The sequence below is a fragment of the Stegodyphus dumicola genome, chromosome X1, assembly GCF_044657685.1.
Source record: "Stegodyphus dumicola isolate Sdum_Otavi_A_Nest chromosome X1, ASM4465768v1".
NCBI lineage: Eukaryota > Metazoa > Arthropoda > Arachnida > Araneae > Eresidae > Stegodyphus > Stegodyphus dumicola.
Window position 1 is genome coordinate 29,521,127 of NC_140780.1, and position 20,488 is coordinate 29,541,614.

Consider the following 20,488-nt stretch of genomic DNA (forward strand, 5'->3'; position numbering starts at 1 on the left):
TCATAATTACTCTTTATTTCATAAATTACGGTTTAATATTTTTAATTGTATAATTTCTGCATGCCATCTTACCAGATTTGATCTATAATCCGGAATCGCCGAAGTCCCAATGAGTCCGGATTACGGACTTTGTACTGTATAAGTCTAAAAAATGCTTACCAATTTTAACCTGCTTCGAGTGAGAGAACCATAATTAGATAAGAGTAATAACAAAAATATTGATGCTCAGGATCCTTTGTTTTTAGTAATGCAGTCCCATTATATTAGCCTATTAACTCTTAAAATGGAAATATATACTTAAACTAACATTTTCCCCATATTTATGATTTTTATCATCTACCTATATCTAAATAATAATTTTTTATTGACTAATGTAATATTGAGTATATTATTTCCTTATATAAAGTTAGTGGTATTGTATTTGAATTAACCCAGAAGCATTTAAATTTGAGTCCCGAAAAAATTTTTAAAAGGAAATTTCAATTTTAATCATGAAAAATAGAAATGGAAAATTTTAAACTGGAAATTAATCAGTAAACTAAGTAATTAAGTATATAAATAATATAACTATTTCAAAATTTGAGGCTTTTCATAATTTATTCTAATAAAATGTAAAGAAGATAATTATGTGAAACCTCTGTCAGTATATCAGTTTTTGTTAATTATTCAAGTTTTAATATATTGTTAGATTTTTCTCTTGTCATATTTGTGCCATATTAACCTAAAATGCAATAATTAAACTGTATTTAATTTTTGAATTTTCATGCATTTTTATTAATTAAAACTTTAATTTAATTCAGGTCTTTCTGGATGAAAATTCAAAGAAAAGAATCCCTGCTGCATTAAAAAAAGTTATGAAGAAGTCTTTTGTTAAATTTGATGAATATCAGTTAGGTATGTTCTGTATAAATTATTGTTGTCGGACTTCAGTCTGAAAAGAGTTGTTTCTTTACTAATTGAAACTTCTGACACAAGATAATCATTTCTTTGTTTATGGGTGCTAATCTGTCAAAACAACCCTGCCTTAAAAGTTTACATTTTGGGTACACACATATATATTACATTTTGGGCATTGTGCATATACTTATATATTATTTGGGTATTTACAGATATACATATACATAAATATACAAATTTACATAGATATAAATATGCAAATTTTGGATAATATCTAATTTATGTTACCGAGTATTTCACTTGACACTAAGGTAACTTCAGAAGCAATTTAGGTACTAAGGATTTCCCTTTTCCTTTTGCTTCTGTATTGAACTTTTTGAAGATAATTATTATCCATCTATTTGACAATTTTATCTCTCAAATCAGTTCTGCTAGCTTACTTGGTTTAACTAATAAGATAATTATATGGCTATTGTAAATGCAATCCAGTCTTCTTTAAATCAATTACTTGCTGTCATTCTTTCTGTCTTTCTGCCATTTTTGAGTGCTGCATTTCCATGACAAAATCGAGGTAGTAGTTGCAAGGGGCGGTGGATGTTAACTAACATAATATTTGTGGATGTTTATTGCCATGATATCACCATCCCTCTGTATCACCAGCATTGTTGATAATTACATACGTATCAATTTTTGTCATATCCTTTTTAACAGATGTTATATGAAAGTTTTCCTGATTAATTTGTTAATTCAGCTACTTCCTTCAAAAATCAGATCCCTATAACTATTATTGTTATTACTTGCAACTTCAAACATCATACTGTGAAAAAAAAGAGTTATGTTGTCCTGCATAAGACTATTCATTTGTAATATAGATTGAAGTTTCTACATTTACAGTTTTCTCATAGATTGCTGACAAATTTGTCTGTAATGTATGAGAGATCTACCTATATTTAAAGTTATGTGCGTTTATGCAGACTCATTGAATATTATTTTAAGATGTTTATCTTCTATTAATCAGTCTGAAACATTACACATAAATGTTCTGTTAGTCACGTGCACCTCACAGATGCATCACTACTGCACTTTCCCATCCTCTGCTTTCAATAGATGCTTCCAGAGGTGGTGTTTCATGTTATCTTCCTAACTTATGACTACTCAAGGGTCTGTGTACTACCCAGCTTCAAATATGTCGCTGCAGAGTTGTGGCAACTCTGTTCACACCACAGGTGTACCGCTACTATTGGCATAAGTATTATGGATGTGATATTTTATTAATTCTATATTTTTCTTTTTTATCTTATTTTCTGTGATTACTAGGATACTTTTGGTAGATTGTAAATCAGTAGCAAATGCAGGAAATATTGTAATCACCCAGTAGGTGCAACACAACTAAATCCGTTTTCTTTGTGATAGTATTTTCCTCTTTCATTTTTCCTCCTGTAGAATGGATTTGAAAAAGAAAACCTTTGATTTGAATAAACCCAATGACATAAAGGAAATTCATAGAATACTGTTTGATCATGATTCAACGGAGAAGGAAGATTTCGAAGATCAAACTGAGACAATCTTCAAGTGTGGGAACAAGATTCGGAAACAGAGCAGAGGGATGTTGATTCATCATCTGAGGACGAAAATTCTGATAACCATACATACTACATAGTCTATCGAAAGAAGAATGGAAAAATTGGTGATTCGTACCAATAGAACAAATGTCCATCATAAAGCAGAAAGAAAACCAGTAAACATAACTTATTGGTATGCTTATGAGGTGTGATTGGTATTGCAAGAAAAACGGATGATTTTAAACTCTTTTCATTGACTCATTTTTGTTACTTTTCACTGATGAATCAGTTCTCAACTCTATGGTAGAATGGACTAGCCAGTATATTGATCTTGTGAGACCTGAATGCTTAGATTAGATGCTCACGAAATGGTTACAATTTGAAAAACCATAGGATCTTCTTGCATCAGTTCACTAAACATCTTGATGAATCTTGACAGATGAAATGAGCTGGTGCAGCAGCGACAAGAAAATTTAGCCTTAGCTAATACAATCGCCTTAGCTTGGCAGAGATCACGAAACAACATTCTCGAGCCACAGAAAATACACCTATGAAATCTAGCTATGAGGCCAAGAATAAGAAGTGTGCAAGCCATATCAGAATAATAAACAATGAAAAAATACAAAGTATACATGTGCTACTTGTGGAAAATACTTATGTTTGAGCCATTTTACCACACTTTATAAAGACACTTTCGCTTGTAAAAATTCCAGTTCAGAGGCAGATGCTGCTGAATCAGACAGCCTTTAAAATAATATATGGAAATACTCTTATATGCACCCTCAGGTCGCCAAATTTCTCGGCAAACATTTTTGGGGAGAAACTCCATGCTGCCATATTACTGTCTAAATTTTTTGTCTAGATTTCAAATTTTAAGCCTAAAATGTTTCCAGAAACGCGGTTTTCGCTTATGCAAAAATTTAGATAACAAAAACAAAAAATTTAGATAACAAAAACGTAAAATTTCTAACCAAAAATATTTGACAAGAATCAATGTACACAGCGATATGTTTTAACTTAAATAAATGTCTACGAATTGCACATTCTAGGCAGTGAAGGAATCTACGAACTACTCGCACCTCACTTCAATAAATTAACATAACAACCATAAATTTCAAAGAATACCATGTACACAGCATTCTGTTTAAACTTAAGTAAAATCTACGAATTGCACAATATATGCATTATGCACAAATCAACCAAATAAACTAAACTAAATTACAAACAATTCAAGAAATAACAATCACAGCAGAAATTCATAGTAAAAAAACAATGAACATAACATTCTACAAGATAAAAACAGTTAAATATAATGTACTTACCATAATACATTCCGGAATAAAATTTTACCAACTACACAATGTCTCTGAATAAAAGTGCCACGATTTTGCTATATCACAGGTCTTTCTGAGATTCAAAATTTCGAAAGTAACGATAAAAACTTCCTCCAAAGTTAACGTACTACACGAAAACCACAATCCAAATCTTAAACTCCACTAACATCCTTTACCAGCAACCATTTGACTGCAAATCCACACAAGAACTATCAGAAACTCCCTTCTTCGTCCGAGTTTTCATAGCAGCTCCGCACTTTGGACTCTGTTTTAAAAGTCCCACAGAAATTCCAAAAATACACTTAGATCCTTATAAACACACCCGTGAACAAAAGACTTGTTAACAACTCCAACATCATACCTTTTAATACTAAATTTACTTACCAACGAGCAATTAAAACACTCCAGCAAAAGATTTTTCAACGTCAACAGGGTTGCCATACAACACGCAATTGTGCCCAAAACCAGCGCAGAACACATATTGCCACATTTGGTGAAATTAGGGCGCATATAAGAGTAGAGCCTAATAGTTTTGTCTTGAATGTGTGATATTGGAATAAGTAGTTCCTATACAAGATTCTTAAAGTATTTTCCAAATTTACTTTCATTTGCTTTACTTTATTTTTATTGAATTAGTTATGACACTATTTGCTTCCATTTGCTTTACTTTGTTTTTGCTGAATTAGTTGTGATACTATTTTTTAACAAATTTTAGTAATTAAATAAGTTGCTTAATACTTTATATCTACAGAATCTTTAACAGGTAATAAATTAACTATTTAAACTAGAATAAATGTCACTTTGCTTTCAAAAAACAAGAAGCACCTCATAGGTGCAAATGCAACTAACCATATCGGCATGAAGGGAGGGACTAATGGAAGGTTAATGATGCAAATAGAAACTTTTCCCTGTATGTGGGTGCAAAAAAGGAATGGTATTTATTTATTCAAAGGTTAAAAGCACTTCTTATATACTGAAAGCATTATATCACAGTTTTATAAGGTGCAACCGTAAAATAACCAGCCAGATTAAAAGACTAAATGATAAAGTAAAAAAGTGAAGTAACAAATGTATGTTTATAAAGAGTGATACCTCAACTCTTGTTAAAGACAATTTAAACTGGTCATTTTGTCATATGCATGTCCATTTCTTGAGTCATTTTCATTTCATGAGAAGACATACAAACAAATTTGCTTTGGCATGGAATAATGTTATGAGTTAGGTAAATTTGCTACTGTAACATTAAGGATGATTCAAACAGTATATGGTGATGCATCATTATCAAGAAGACGTGTATTAGTGGTATAAATGCTTTAAATATGTGTACGAAAGAGTTGAAGGTTAAGTAAAGATAAGGTGCTTTTCAACTTCAAATGCTTACACATATTTTGTGAATGGTTAGTTCTAACACCTATGGACAGATTTTCGATAACCTGAAGAAATTTTGGGAAAATTATGCAGACTCCTCTGGTGATTATTTTGAAAGAGATAAACTAATTTGGAGGGTAAAACCTTTTTCTTATTCATAAAGAATTGTCTAGTTACTTTATAGGCGTGCCTTGTAATTTAAGTCATATTTATGCATGTTATCTAAGGTTTCACGAACAAATTCTGAACTTTGGTTAAAATACTTATATTAAAATTGTCATAGTCACTCAGAAATTTTTACCATTTTAAATTTAATGTCACAGCATTAAAATTTATCAGCCTGCTTTGATAAATGTGGAATTTATAAGGAGATATAACTCACCAGCATCAATTTTTTTTATTGCTGAACATTGGTAGTTCGACCTCGGTTCTTATCTTGGTGGATAGGCTGGCTAAATGGGAGTTTTTATGTTTTTTCCTATGTGTAACATTAATACGATATAATTTCTGTTCCGATATACTTTCTACACCAAGGCTTTCCTTTGCTTATGCTTTAATTTGATTATGGCAAAGCACACAAAATTTGTCTACCCAAGGGGACAGAAACCTTTATGGGAAATTTTCTAAGGAAAATGTAAGAGTTAAACCCAGGTTGAAATTCACAATCTTTAACTACTTGACCACTTGCGAGTCCCTTCCCTTAGGTAGATAGCCTAATGTAAAGGAAATATGTGCCAGAAATTTAGCAAGTTTCCTCATACTTCATAACAATTCAGAAAGAAGTAGTTGGACCTCATTTTGTGGATTAAAAGGTGTCTTTTGATGTGCTATTGGTCTATGGTCAGTCAGTGAATGAAATTCTGTTTATTTATAAACCCCTATAAATACAGCATTCTTGAATATATATATATAATTTTTACCTTCTCCCACCTATCTTCTGTAATGAAGAACTCTGAATTGTAATTTCAAAGGTTTGAACTTTTAACTTTGAATTGTGAGATTATAAAACAAACTAATTGTATGGTAGGATAAATGGGCTTATGATACATGGTGGTTATGATTAATATAAAATGATTTTTGAAACTAATGATGAGAAATCACATAACTTTCAGTGGTAGTAAAAGGTTGGTGCAGTTCCAGCCTGTAACCCTATAACAATAAACACTTGCAAAATGGTTTTTCTAGAGAATTGTGACAATATTTCTTTTTTTGCTAAATCACATTTCACTGATGCATCAAGTATTTTTGAAATTCTGAATATTGAGTGTTGTTGACGTAAAACAGTGTGTTACTAAACATTTTGCCTGTTACTTGCATCATTGTTAGGGGGATGTTTTGTATAGTGCAAGTGTTATTGGAGTGAAAAATAAGCTAATTTAATATTTTATTGAAGATACTGACATGTTGTTGTGTGTAAATTAGCAGCAATGAAGTAAAACTGGTTGCAATATTTTGCACTTTGGTAATATGCAAGAATCCAGAACAGTCTGTAATGGAGGAAAATGATTTTGATGAGCATTGATAAAATGTATGACTTTACTGCGGATTGCTTAGAGAAATATATGTATTTCCTCTGTGATGTTTTAGGCACTTATTTATCTGGTTGTAACGAAAACGTTCTGCCAAAAAAACGTTTTTAATAAAGTTGGAGAAAACTTAAAAGCAGTACCTGTAGTGTGGATAGTAATCACAACCCAAATCTAAGATTTTATACCAACGCTTTGGTGGTTTCTCAAAGCCTTTGTCCCAGAAACTTGGTGGGTGCGAGTCCAAAAACAGATCAACCTCATTTCAAACGTCCTGTGCAGAATGGAAGATAGCACCATGAATATGTAACTGCAGGTGTGGAAAAAGATAGAAGTCCGCAGGATCAATGTCAGGGTTACATGGTGGGCTTGGCAAAAGATCCCATTCAAGTCCGTTCAGAGTGCAGCCGGTGAATGCAGACACATGTGGTCTTGCATTATCTTGATGGAACATTACCTTTATGCACCTGAACTCAGTTTGATAGTTTTATTGATAACAGCATCAACATGGACTAGCATCTCGTTATACACCTTGCTGTCGATGGTTTTACCTTCTTCCAGATACCCTTTGCCAATAATACCATGGCAGTCCCACCAGATACAAAGCATGAACTTTTTGTTAGTCAAATTGCACTTTGCGACGTAGCCGACAGGTTTACTGGGTGCAAACCAAACCCCTTTTAGGTTTCTATTGTTGAAGTAAATCCACTTTTCATCACAAGTGGCGATCGGGTCCATAATTTTGTCTGATATTCAAGCAGATTAGTGCAAGCCCGAACACGCCTGTCCTTATCTGCCTGAGTCACCTTATGCAGCACTCAGCGATTGCTCTTGTATGTCGAGTTTATATGACATATAGCACAACTAATGGACATGACATTAACATCTTACTCCTTAGCAAGTTCTCAAGTGGTTGCATATTGATCTTCTTCCTCAAGTTCTCACAGGTGGACCTCATCAACATCAGTAGGCTGGCCAGAGTACTTTGCTTCTTGAATGTGATAGTCCTTGTTTCTGAACCTTCGGTACCAAACCTTCACAGTATCATATGGTACAACAGAGCCCACCAGTGGCCGAGCGGTAAAGTCGCTGAACACTGGTAGTTCGGTCCGAGGTTCGAATCCCGCGAACAGGCTGGCTGCATGGGTGTTTTCGTGGTTTTCCCCATGTGTAACGTGTATACGAGCCAGTTTCCCTTAGAAAGTCCTCCACGAAGGCATCCCTCCCCTTAGGCAGATAGCCCTCGTATGCTTTGCCGTATTAAAATACACATACACACATATGGTACAACATTAGTACTTAAAGCTGAACACATGATTTAGTGACATTCTGTAACTGACTTTATTCAACAGAACTGGATGTAAATGATGGGTCTAATCTAGTATCATGGTAGTTCTATTTCGGACACCTTGCACTTAATGATAACAATTATGTTTTACAAATTTCACAATGCAGTGTTCTAAACCAAGTCTCTTTCTTTCAAATGCCAAAAATTGTTAGACAAAATACGATTAAACATGAACTGTTTAATCGTATTTGTTTAACATGAACAGTTTGCGCAGACTGTTTGCGATAAAACATGAACTGTTTGCGCAGAGAATATTTATGGTGGGAGGAAACTTTTGTTAAAACCCGATAAAAACTTAATACTGATTTTGCTTCACAATAGAGGGTTTCAGAACTCTGGGAAAAAGTTTAAGTGGTTATAGAATAAACTTAAACAATTTTTTGAAGGGGGGGGGCCATCATACAATGAATGAGCATCACCCATCCCAATGGTGAATGATTACATAGCATTTTCCAATGAAGGCATATAAACACTGCTATCTGCATCCTTCTTCATTTCTACCATGAATTTCAAGGTAGATTATATTATTTGGATTATGTAGAGCACGAGAGCTGTCTGCCTGTAGGAAGAGATGCCTTATGCCTTTGTAGAGGATGTTTTAAGGAGAACTAGCTTGTATTTACATTACATTTGTGAAAAACCATGAAATTTCCTGTGTAGCCAACCCATTCACCAGAATTTGAGCCCATGTTTTTAATATTCTATTGAAAATTTAACACCCAGCCACTGGTGGACCATGGATTTTGGGAGGACTGAAGGAGGACCATAGACTATGCTGGAAGTCTGTCCTGCAAGACATAGGACATATCGTAAATGCTAGTGTTTCTGCGAATGAGTGATAGTATTTCTGTGAAATAAATTTGTTAATGCCTAGCAGAATATAGTTTATTCAAGGAATATGAGGACACAATGGGTTACAGAGAAATTCTGCATAGGATTAGAGATCACTTCGAAGATATTTAGGGGCCCACCAGCAGCCGAGCTTGTGAGTCACTGAAAATTGGTTGCTTTGTCTGAGGTTCGAATTCTGTGAACAGGCTAGCTACATGGGTGGTTTCATGGTTTTCCTCATGTATAACATGTATATGAGCCAGTTAGAAGTTCCCTTAGAAAGTCCTCCACAAAGGCATCACTCCCATTAGGCAGATAGCCCTTGAGGCTTTGCCATAATCACATAAATAAAATCAAAGATGTATAGCACTTAGTAAATTTCCCATGCCATAAGAGTGGCCCAATCAACAATTCAACATGTACTTAGAGACAAATAATTACATTTCTTCCATGCATAGAAGTGCCAACTGATCAGTGTCCAACTGATTTGCATACTGTCCCCTTCAGCAGATTACAGCACAGTCAAATTTTGCTGCATATGTTTAATTTTGTGATAAATGCATGAGAGGAACTTTTTGATTATCATGATACTGATGCTTGGGCAATCAGTAATCTACATGCCTCCCATCTGCATTCATGCAAGCAGGTTTTCTCAATAAATGTTTGAGCTAGGATTAGCTGTTACACTTTAATTGGCCCATATCTTTTGTCAGGCTGACTTGACAGGAGAAGGTAACTACTAGTTTTGAAGAAGTCTTGCCAATGCTAAATTCAGTGTCAATAAATTTTAAAAAGCATGATTCCATCATGACAGAGCTCTTGCACTATTTTTACTGTGGATATGGTAAAATGAAGTAGTGCTCTGTCATGATGTTATATCCAAGCGAAACACTTTGGATATAACATTCCCAAGATAATCCATTGAGAGCATTCCCATCACTTGGCTGGAATGATCACCCGATCTTTCATGTCTGTGCATTTTCCTTTAATGACATTTTTTAGGTCTCATCGGTGATAGCTCTATCAATTCCAATGAGGACCTTGTTGCTAAGATTTCTGTTGCCATTGCTGCTGTTCAAGAAATGCCTGTGTTTTTGCTAATGCAATATAGAAGTATAGTATATTAATCTTTATATAGAAGGTGTGAAATGTACATTAATTCTGGTAGTGTCTCTTTTGAGTAGTTTCTGTAATTTATTCAACAGAATGTGTTTTGCAATTTATTCAGCTCATCCATATCTCTTCTGTCATTCTTGCATCTGCTAGTCGTCATAGCTTCACTGCTAGAGTTAGGCCCATTCATTGCATGATAAAAAGTGCTTATTTAGGTTTTTTTTTTTTTTTTTTTTCAAATATTACCTAAAAAATTTTAATCATCCTGTGATAAGTGGTTGATAAAGAATACTTGTAATAAAACTGTTAATAATAAAAAGTTTAACGTTTTAAAAATTTTCGTTGTAAATTTAAATACAACTGTGTACCACTTTGCCTTCAAAATTTATCTGGCCTGTTATCTCAATAAAAAGAAGTGTCTTAATTTTGATTTGAATAATGCTTTGAGTGAAGGCGTTCTATTTTTATAAAATGGAATTTTATCTTCTTCTAAGCCTAAAATATATTCATTATCACTATAATGTAACTTGTGCTGTAAATTAATCTGTACAATATTAACACTTTTATAAGTGCATATTTTAGAAAAGTGATTTACTGTATAAGCAGGATAGTTTTATAACTTGTTAAAAATTTCACATTTTATACATGGTTGGGGATTATTGATCTTATTTCCTTGATAATTTGAAGATTATTTAATATTGTGTTGTTTTTGTATTATATGGTATTTTCTCTCACAAAACTGACTTTCTTAATGTGAAATTTTATTCTGCTTTATCACCTCTGTTTTATTTTCCTGAGTTAGTTTTCAGTCAAAGTTTTGTTAATTTTACACATTTTAATACATTTTTTTCATTTTTAGTTTATCTTTGCTTAATAGCTTATCTTTAAGATTTTTATTTAAAATTCCACTTATTATTCTGTCTTAATTTGGCGAATCCAAAATTACTATGTAATTTCTTCAGCTTTATTAAAAAGTCATCAAACAGTTCATCTGAGTGTTGTGTTCGAGGAAAAAATATATACTTATCAACACTTTCATTTGGTTTTGGTAAAAAGTAATTTTCGAAAGCTTCGAATACTTTGTCTACAGTCTTAAATTAAAAGTATTAAACTTTTCAAGCACTTCATCACCAATAATGTACATTAAAAAAAGCTGCTTTAATTTCAGGCAATTTAGTATTACCAGTGGATGCTAACATGTAAATCTGGAATATTTGTTTCCACTTCTTCCAATTTTCACTTATACTGCATTTGAAACTTAAGATTGTTTGATAGCTTTAATTTGTCCATATTAGTTTAAAACTTTAAATAGTGTATACGTATTTTTCGACTCTTCAAATGAAAATAAACAACACACTTACCAACTACGAAAATTTTTATTTTGTTGTAAACAATTTCTAGTTATGTACAAACATTGAGACAATCTTTAAGGTTATTGGCAAGTGATGCTGTATGGTTTTTCAAAAAATATTTATTGGCTGTGCCATGTAAAGTTTCATTAAATAGTGAAAAGTAATAGTTATTTATATCTTGTAAGTAAATGATGACTACAATATCAGCCAAACACTGTTTATTCTACATTACCAGCTATTGTTCTATAATACAGTTATGGTTATCATGTATTACGTGCAGACACTGTTAAATACATGACTAACACTCCAAAATTTCTGGCTTGAGCTTGTTGTATGTGATATCTTTATCAAAAGAGCCTGTTATATATTTGAATACATGTTTGAGTTTTGAAAGTTCATCATCTTTTGAGAGATTTTCAAGGTGACATAAAAGAATGCTAACACTGTATGTTAAATCTGGTCTTGTACCTAACAAAGATGCATTAAAGCTCTTGCAGTTTCTTTATAAGAGAAAACTTCTCTGTTTTATTCATCTTTCTTTCCTTTTAAGATGGATTTTTTTTCAAAGTATGAATAAGATATTGGCTTGCAGTCTTCCATCTTAAATTTTTGAAGAATTTTCGCAAACTTGCTTCTTAATTTGGATAATCCCTTCCTCGAAATGCTTAATTTCAAATCCAGGAAATTATGCTACTGATTTAGTTGTACTTCTGAATCTTGATTTCAGTTCTCTGATGAATTTTTCATATTCTTGTAGGTCCATTGATGTGACCAAACTATCATCTACATAAAAACAGATTATTAGTTTCTTGGCACCTTTATTTCATATATACAAGCATCGATCAACTTTACTTTGTTGAAGCCAAGCTGTGACCCGAAGCTGGGAAAATATTTTTTTCAATAGCGTGATTCAGCTTTAGACCATACAAACTGCATTTCAGTTTGCAGACTCTGTCAGAACCGTTACCATATCCTTCTGATTTGCAGCATGTATATGTATTCTTCAAATGTTCTGTATAAAATTGCTGAATAGACATAGTTAAGATACAATTTCGTGTTGGCTATAATACTGAGAGTTTGATGGATAGATCCTGTTAGACTTTGTTACTGGACTAAACATTTGACCATAATCTACTGAAAAACATGAGTAAACCCTTTAGCAGCAAATTTAGCCTTGAATTTTATCATAGAACTGTCAGGATCCTTTTTATTTTATGAATCCACGTGCATAATATAGCTTTAGATTTTTTTTTTTTTTTTTATATAATTTTTTCCAAAGTCCACGTTTTATTTTCTATCAGTGGGGTCATCTCTGAATCCATAGAATCATTCCAGTTGTACTTTGCTTACTATTGATAATTGTCTATTAAATATGTCTTAAGAATCTGCAACAAAAGCTTCACCTCTCATTATATAATCTTTTTAAATGCTTTGGCTTCCTCAGTTTAGCTGTATTGGCTGTGCATTATTTTGTAGATTAATATTTTCATGTTTTGGTCATCAGAGTTTTTTTTTATGTAGCTCCAGAAATTTCTTTATTGCATTCATTTTTTTAAATTATCTTTCTTAAAAACTCCAGTGTCTTATCATGTTCTTAATTTTCTTGATACTCACAGTCAGAAGTACGTTTTAGCTTGATTTTGAAAAGGTAATTGTACCCTATCTTCGCAGTTTATGAAAGTTCCTCATTAAATAATATAATATCATGTGAGCAATTCACATTATTGGTTTCTTTGAGCCACCAAAGGTATCTCTTTATCTCCATCATACCCAATTAAATAAGCCATTATCCATTTTTTTTTCTTCTCTGCACAGAACTTAAGTATGTTAAGATATTTTATTCAAGGTTTCTTTTTAATCCCTCATGGACTTCTCATGATTTGACAGTTCCTTATATATATATATATATATATATATAGGACAGTATTGACTAGCTCAACCCACATTGCTACAGGAAATGAGCTTCAGAATTTGAGTATTTGAATATTCTAGCCATTCGTATTAATGTAAACTTATCTCATTCATTGGAGCCATTTTACTTAAGTGTACATGGTACTGTTAGTCTCTGAGGAATTCCTTCAGAATACAAAATTGCATGCACATTACCATTATCAAACTTGTCTCCACTGAGAAATTCTGTGACTGAATATCCCAAGGTCCTAGTATGTGCAAGCATTTGCAACTTCAAACATTTCCTTGATAAAATGAACCTACTGAAACTTTATATAGCTGTCTTTAAACACAACTAAGTTTCCTTCCGTAAAGATTTATCAGAACTGTATGAATGCTAGTTGAAATTAATTCGCTAGGCTTGCAAACTTTATTTCTCATGACAAAAAAATAGACAATGTTGTTTTCTCAATTACATGGCTAATAAAATTTATTATCAAATAGAAAGCATGTCCATAACATTATATTTATGTCCTCATCCCATGATATAACTGCAACTAGTACGCTGCATGTATTTCTAATTTTTTTTCAGCCATAACTGTATTAATAGACAACTCGTACGAAATACTGTATACACTACGATTTTCACGCAGCATGACTTTACCATTGACTTTTAACCAGCATTCCATAGAAGTTGAGATAAGTTTAGTACTTTGATTTCTATCTTGAGTAGAAAGTAGAAAAAATAAATTTCTGTATATCTCAGGTACATACCAAACATATTTTAGATAGATTCTTTGACTTTTATTAGTTTTTTCCAAGTGTAATGAAGTTTCTTTTCCAGCAGCCTTGATCATACAAGGACTATGAAACTACAGGAAATCAGTTCATGATATGTGTTGTAGCTCCACTGTCAATCTAAAATGATGCTGCATTAGACTCAACTGTACAAACTTCTTTGCGAATGGACTTCAGTCATATTGGAATGGTCATATTTTCTTGAATGGTTCTGGTTGACCTACTCTTGGATGGCCTTTTATCAGCAATCCACTGTTTGCACTTTTTCACCCAGTGTCCTTTCTGCTTGAAGTTATTTCAATTATATTTTCTTGCTGTTGTTCTGAGTTTGTTTTTCAGATTTTGACAATGCTAATGTCACTCCATCACTGATATTGCCTTTCTGGGGAATTTTAAATTCTCTTTGTTTTTTGTGCTGTTAAGTCATGAGCTGGTTCACCCGAGAGTAACCAGCTTGACTTAAATGATTAGTATTCTTTGGGTAAGATAGTTAAAATCTTGAAGTTAAAACCATGTCGGGTAATATATTTTTTTTCTTTTCAAATCATATGTTATTTACTTTGGAAAGATGAGCTCTATAAAATCATTATCATTGAAATTGATTTGGGAAAACTGCATTTATATATTATATAGTTGATTTTTTAGTGATGCTTCAAACAACAATGTATTTCCAATAGAACTTCTCATGCAATTGAAATCTCATAAATTTTTAAAGAATTTCTTTTGTCATGTAACTTAATAGAACTGAATAAATATGATGGGAATATAGTAGAACTGGTATTTATGTTTTAAAACTTCTTAACAGCTTCATAATGTTTCTGTTGTTAAACAACTGAAACATGTATGGAAAGCTTTTCAGGTTTAACTAGAGTTCCTTAAGTTTCTAATGCATCAAAATGATAATTTACAAAATAATCTTGTGTTTCCACAAAAGTCAATCGCTTTCTTGTACTAAAGGACACGATGCTAACATGGATTAAGCATAATTTCAACTTTTGATTTTTAAACTGCTTTGGTTGCTATGAAAATGAAAACAAAGCACTTATGACTTATATTAGGTTCAATGAGTTCCGTTCTATTCTTCGAAAAAACATCAGTTGAAACTACTTGGCACAACATCAGAATATGCTTGACCCATGACTTACCAAAGTGTTAAAATACTACATTGAGGAACTTCATAACATTGCAAAGCTTGAACAAATGTGAGTTAACTCAAAAAAACAACAAAAGCACAGAGTAGCAAAAACCTAAAAATTAGTTAATGCATTATTATTTCTAATTCTTTTTATCATATACTTTAACATATTTAATACTTAAATAATCTTAAAGAAAACAGATGGTGAATATTAACTGGATAATACATTAAGTACTTCAATGAAAAGCATTTAATTTAAAGGTACAGAACATAGGAAAACATGATGATAAATCATAAGCAGTATGTAAACACACACTCATGATATAGTAACAACTAAACTGTTGCCATAAATAATAATAAAAAATTAAACAGTGGCACAAAGTCATATAAATTCAGTTAAAGAAAAATAAAAAAGTGTGTGAAATGATAGAATTGAAATTTATATTTTTAACAAATACTTTTTTATGAACTAAATTTTAGCTAGAGGAAAGAAAGAATTTTTTATTTATCTGACATAAACAAAATACAAAATTTCCTTAAAATATGCTGTGTTTCTCTGTTGCACAAATGAGGAAGTTGATTTTGATTGAACTGTTGAACTTACTCTAGGCTGTTATTTATTATTATGCTTATTACTCTATTTTATTCATTATCTTTGTGTGTGTACATGTGTGTGTTTTGCAAAACTATGTTAAGAAAGAGCATTTAGTAAACATGTTTTGAAGCATCCATATTAAAGCTTCTACGTGATGTTGGATAACTTTAATCTTCTACTTGCTGCATCTAATTATATTCCATGTTTTTTAGCTAAATATAATCGAAGAAGACTAAAATCAAGAAAGGGCTTTACACTGAAGCAGTTAATTCGAGCATTGCATATTGATTCTCCTGTTAATTCAGTGATGTGTCTTCTAGGAAAGAAGTAAGCTTTTTGCATGTTTAGCATTAGCTCAGTTTTTTATGAAATTGTCTTGAAAATGTTTTGAAAAGTGTATATTATTTATGTATAATTTAGTGAGAGGGGAAAAAAAATTGCATTAGGATTTAATTTCTGAATTGCTACAGCCCTTTTAGGACTCCCAGAAAAATTAAATAAAAATAATTAAATAAAGTAATAAATAATGAAATATTTTAATTAAATAAAGTGATAAAAAATTAATAAAGGACAATAATGCCAAATAGTGAAATAATAAATAAAAATTCTGCAGCTCACTTTGTGGCGTATCTAGGATATGCAAGGCATTGCACGTACTAGTGGCATTTGATGCCTCTCGCCTATTTTAATTATTTTAAGGGGCTGTAATTTAAATTCTTGCCATGGGCGCCATTTTATGTAGATACGCCACTTTACCTTGGGCTCAGACTTGAATTATAATTTCACACTGACTAGTGTGACACTGGGCTGCGGCTAGATTTAGTGCTGTTTTACATGCAGAGCATTATGTATTGTAGCTTAAGGAAAGATATGTGTACATGCTTACAGTAAGCATATTTAAAATTTATCATCTATCATATTGGTTTGTGCCTTAAGCTGGTCTTTATACTGGCAGAGTGTGGGAAAGGAACATTATACACAGTAGCAGAACACCATTTCACGTCTATGATATAGGTATTGTTACATCCGAGAGAGCCATTGCACCTCATCTACCATTGTATTCAAGGTACTTTTAGGTCTTTCTAGTGGTACAGTGGGTCCTCACTTTTTGTTCATGAGTGGTAATGCGTGCCCATACAGGCCAGTTGAAGCATTTGAGATCCTCTAAAGGGAATGTGTCGAACACATGGAATGGCTTGCATATTCACCAAACTTAAATCTCATAGAACATGCCTTATATGTTATTATTTTTAAATGATACAAACAATGCCATCATCCTAATTAATAAAATAATAAGGCTCTATGTTTGTCATTAAATTTAATTAAAAAAAATATTGTATCATGTCTTTCACATTTATTTTTAATGTTGTATATATTCTATGAAAATGGCTTGGCAGTTTCGGCAAACAGTTTGAGAAGCAGAGGGTTGTGGGACAGGAACTTGTAATTTTTTTTTTTGCATGTTATATTTAAATCATTAATCTGTGTGCAATAAATATATTCAAAATTTATTTCACTTGTGTCAAATTGCACATTTAGCCTTTTTCTATTAAGTTACATTTATTTTTTTCAATTGAAATTTTTTCCAGGTAGGTTTATCATTTTCTTTTCATGTACAGACTGTTAGTACTCATTTGTCACCCTCTTTTTTTTTCAAATAATCCAAATTCTGTGCATTTATAATGCTTATAATTTATTTAGTCCATATGATACTACATACATTTTTAATCAAATTTCACTTCCATTTTAAATGAAAGGTGTTTGTTTTCTGTCATTTTATACTTTATTTCCTGTTTGATCTTTCTTAATCATTTTAGATGTATAAAATGCAATTGTTTTATCTGAGATTTTGTTTTTGCAGCTTTTTAATATTAGTGATTAGATATTCTCTTTTGTTTATAAAAAAACAGATATTTGGATCACTTCTGCTAGTAAAATTTGTGTTCAGGTAAAATTTATCTTATACGTAATATAGTTATATAATTACAAAAATGGAAAATGAATTCCATTTATTTTGTTTTACATCTTGAATTTTTGTAATCATAGAGTTTGTGTATTATTTGTGGTTAGCAGAGTAAAATAATTATCATTACTGAGCAGAAATCAAACAATTCCATCTTATTGGTTCAATATACTGTATATTTTCACCTGATTGCTTAGTTTCGTAATTTTAATAATGTCATCTGACTGGTTGTTTTAATGAACTGCTTGAAAGGTGCTCACTGTAAAGATCATTCCAGCAGTTGCCAAAAGAATTGCGATTTGACTGCTGGACTTGTCAAATTTAGTGGCCCCTCATCTAGAAATGATCATTGTTTGGATTTATTTCATGAATTTTGCTCTTTATTTTCTTACCCTTAAAACTAATGAACTAAAGTAAAGGAAGCCGAAGTATAAAATATTATTATCCTTACACTCCAGCAAATTAAAACCACTGTGTGGGAGATAAAATTTTGATATCATTTGTCTAAAAATTACCAAAATTACCAGCTGTTTTACTTGTACCATATGGCTTGTTAGGGCTAAGGACATGTTGGATTGAGCATTGTCTGTGATTGGAAAATTTCTTGACATGATGAGCTCGGGACCCCACTGGTTCTTTATTATTTTTACAAGCATGTGTACACTGAGTCAAAAGATAAGGGGGGTGAGAGTTCTGTATCTCCCATTCTACTTGACCAATAGACAGAATTCAACTTGTGTTTTTCAAATTTTGAAAGTGCAGTTTAGCATATGTATGTGGTTTATATATGGCATTGTTGAAACAAACATATTTTTACACAGAATCTGACTTGTTCTGAAACAACATGCTGTTTTTTTGCCATATTTCGATTCTATGACTTAAATTTTGCCTCAAAACAAAATTTTTTAAAATTTGGTGAGAAACCTTCGAGTAAGTTGATAGAAATTTCTGACACACATTTTCTGTTTCCACCAACTGGTGATTACCTGAGTGTTTATGTTAATCTTTTCATCACTTTCATTCTGCAGGTAGAAAAAAGGGCTCATTTTGTTTTTCCTTACAAGTAATTTTACTTTATATTGTACTTCTTCTGTTGTCATTATAATTACTTTCAGATATTTTTCTCTTTTTAAGAATTTTATTTTAACTATTTCAGTTGCATGCTTGAAACTTGCATTACTTCAAATAGTTATTTAAAAAATTTCTGTTGATTAATTTATCTATATGTACATTAAGCATATTTATGATTTTTAATTTATTTGTTTTTCATATACCATAATTTCCGGAAGAAAGGCCGCATCAGCATAAATGCCGCACTCGAGAAAAATGGAGAAGGGAAAAAAAATTAAAAATTACACAGAAACGCTGCACCAGCGTAAACACCGCAATAGATAAAAGTGCGCGTGACATCGTCGTGGGCCATATAGATGCAAAATCTCAACCTATGTCCTGATATATCAGTTAAGAAAAATGCATGAAATGAAACCATAACTCAAAAATAAATTAAAGAAATGTGAAAAATATATTTACGTTTATGAATAAACTTATATTTACCCACTAAAGAAGTCCATATTTGTAATACTCAGACTATATTATAAAAAATGTTGCAACAGCAAAATATTAAATTTGATTACAAAAGGAAATTTTAAATTTTACTTACAAAAGGAATTACAGCAAACTATACATTATATGAAGCCATCAAAATCTGATTCTTCACTTTCTGAATTAAAAAGATTTAGTAAATTCTGATCTAAGTCCAAGTCTTCTAGATCGTCACATTCATCCTCTTGGTTTACAGTCTCTTTATCTAAAGATATAATTTCAGCTTCTTTGAATCCTGCTATTATTGACGATGTTTTTACCGATTTCCATGCACTTCCTAATCACTTTGCAACTTCTTCATAAGATGCTTTATGAATTTTACCGCTTTTGGTATATGTATGCAATCCTTCACTCATCCAACACTCCCACCGTTTTCGGACTTCAGCTTTGAAGGATTTATTACCTGGCAAATCTAATGGTTGTAAGATTTTCGTCAAACTACCAGGAATCATTGCTTCGGTCGTAGACAGTTTTTGACATTTGGTTTTCACTTACTCAAGTAAATGAGCACGCATGGAATCCATTATCAATAACCCTTTTGGTTGAAAAAAAGATCCCTTACGACACTGCGAAACTTTTTGTAGCCACTCATGCATGATTGTTTCACACATCCAGCCATTCTCGTTTGCACAAATAATTACGTCATTAGGAAAATCTCCCTTCAGAATAGTTTCCATTTAAAAATGATCATCGGCTTTAGCTTGTCACCGTTTGCAGCACAAGCTAACACACATGTAAATGACGTTCTTTCATGCCCCATCGTAAGCACAGATACAGTTTTTGCACCAGTTTCATCAACAGTTCTGTCTGCAGGTAACGGCGTTTCATCCATATTTATTATCTGTGACAGAAAAAGTTTTCTTTTGTCAATAATATCTGTCACATATTTTAGAAAAGATGCCTTTTTATCCTGCCAGTCCATTGGTAATTGTTGCCCGACTGTTGTTCTAGTACGCACAGAAATATTTTTTCTTTTCATAAATCTGCTACACCAGCAAGGCTTTTCTTTGAAATCATTTATGTTCGCTTTGCTATAAATTTTGCCTGTAAGTGAATTTTTACAGTCGAAATTGCCATTCCTTTTTTTCGGTGCTTCTTTATCCAGTTTGCAAGGTCATCCTCTAGATTCGGCCACCTTACAGTACCACTTCTTTCGGCTCGTTTCTGTTGTGGC

At 32.1% G+C, this 20,488-nt stretch overlaps 1 protein-coding gene across 4 annotated transcripts in view; it reads left to right on the forward strand.

Annotated features, from left to right (window-relative positions):
* LOC118199566 (telomerase protein component 1-like) overlaps nt 1–20,488 on the forward strand; it is a 507,852-nt gene that overhangs the window by 113,226 nt on the left and 374,138 nt on the right. For all 4 annotated transcript variants that reach the window (XM_085808431.1, XM_085808432.1, XM_085808434.1 and 1 more), the window contains 2 exons: nt 801–894; nt 15,962–16,076. In XM_085808431.1, coding sequence (XP_085664557.1) covers nt 801–894; nt 15,962–16,076 — 209 coding nt within the window. The remainder of the gene's footprint in view (nt 1–800; nt 895–15,961; nt 16,077–20,488) is intronic.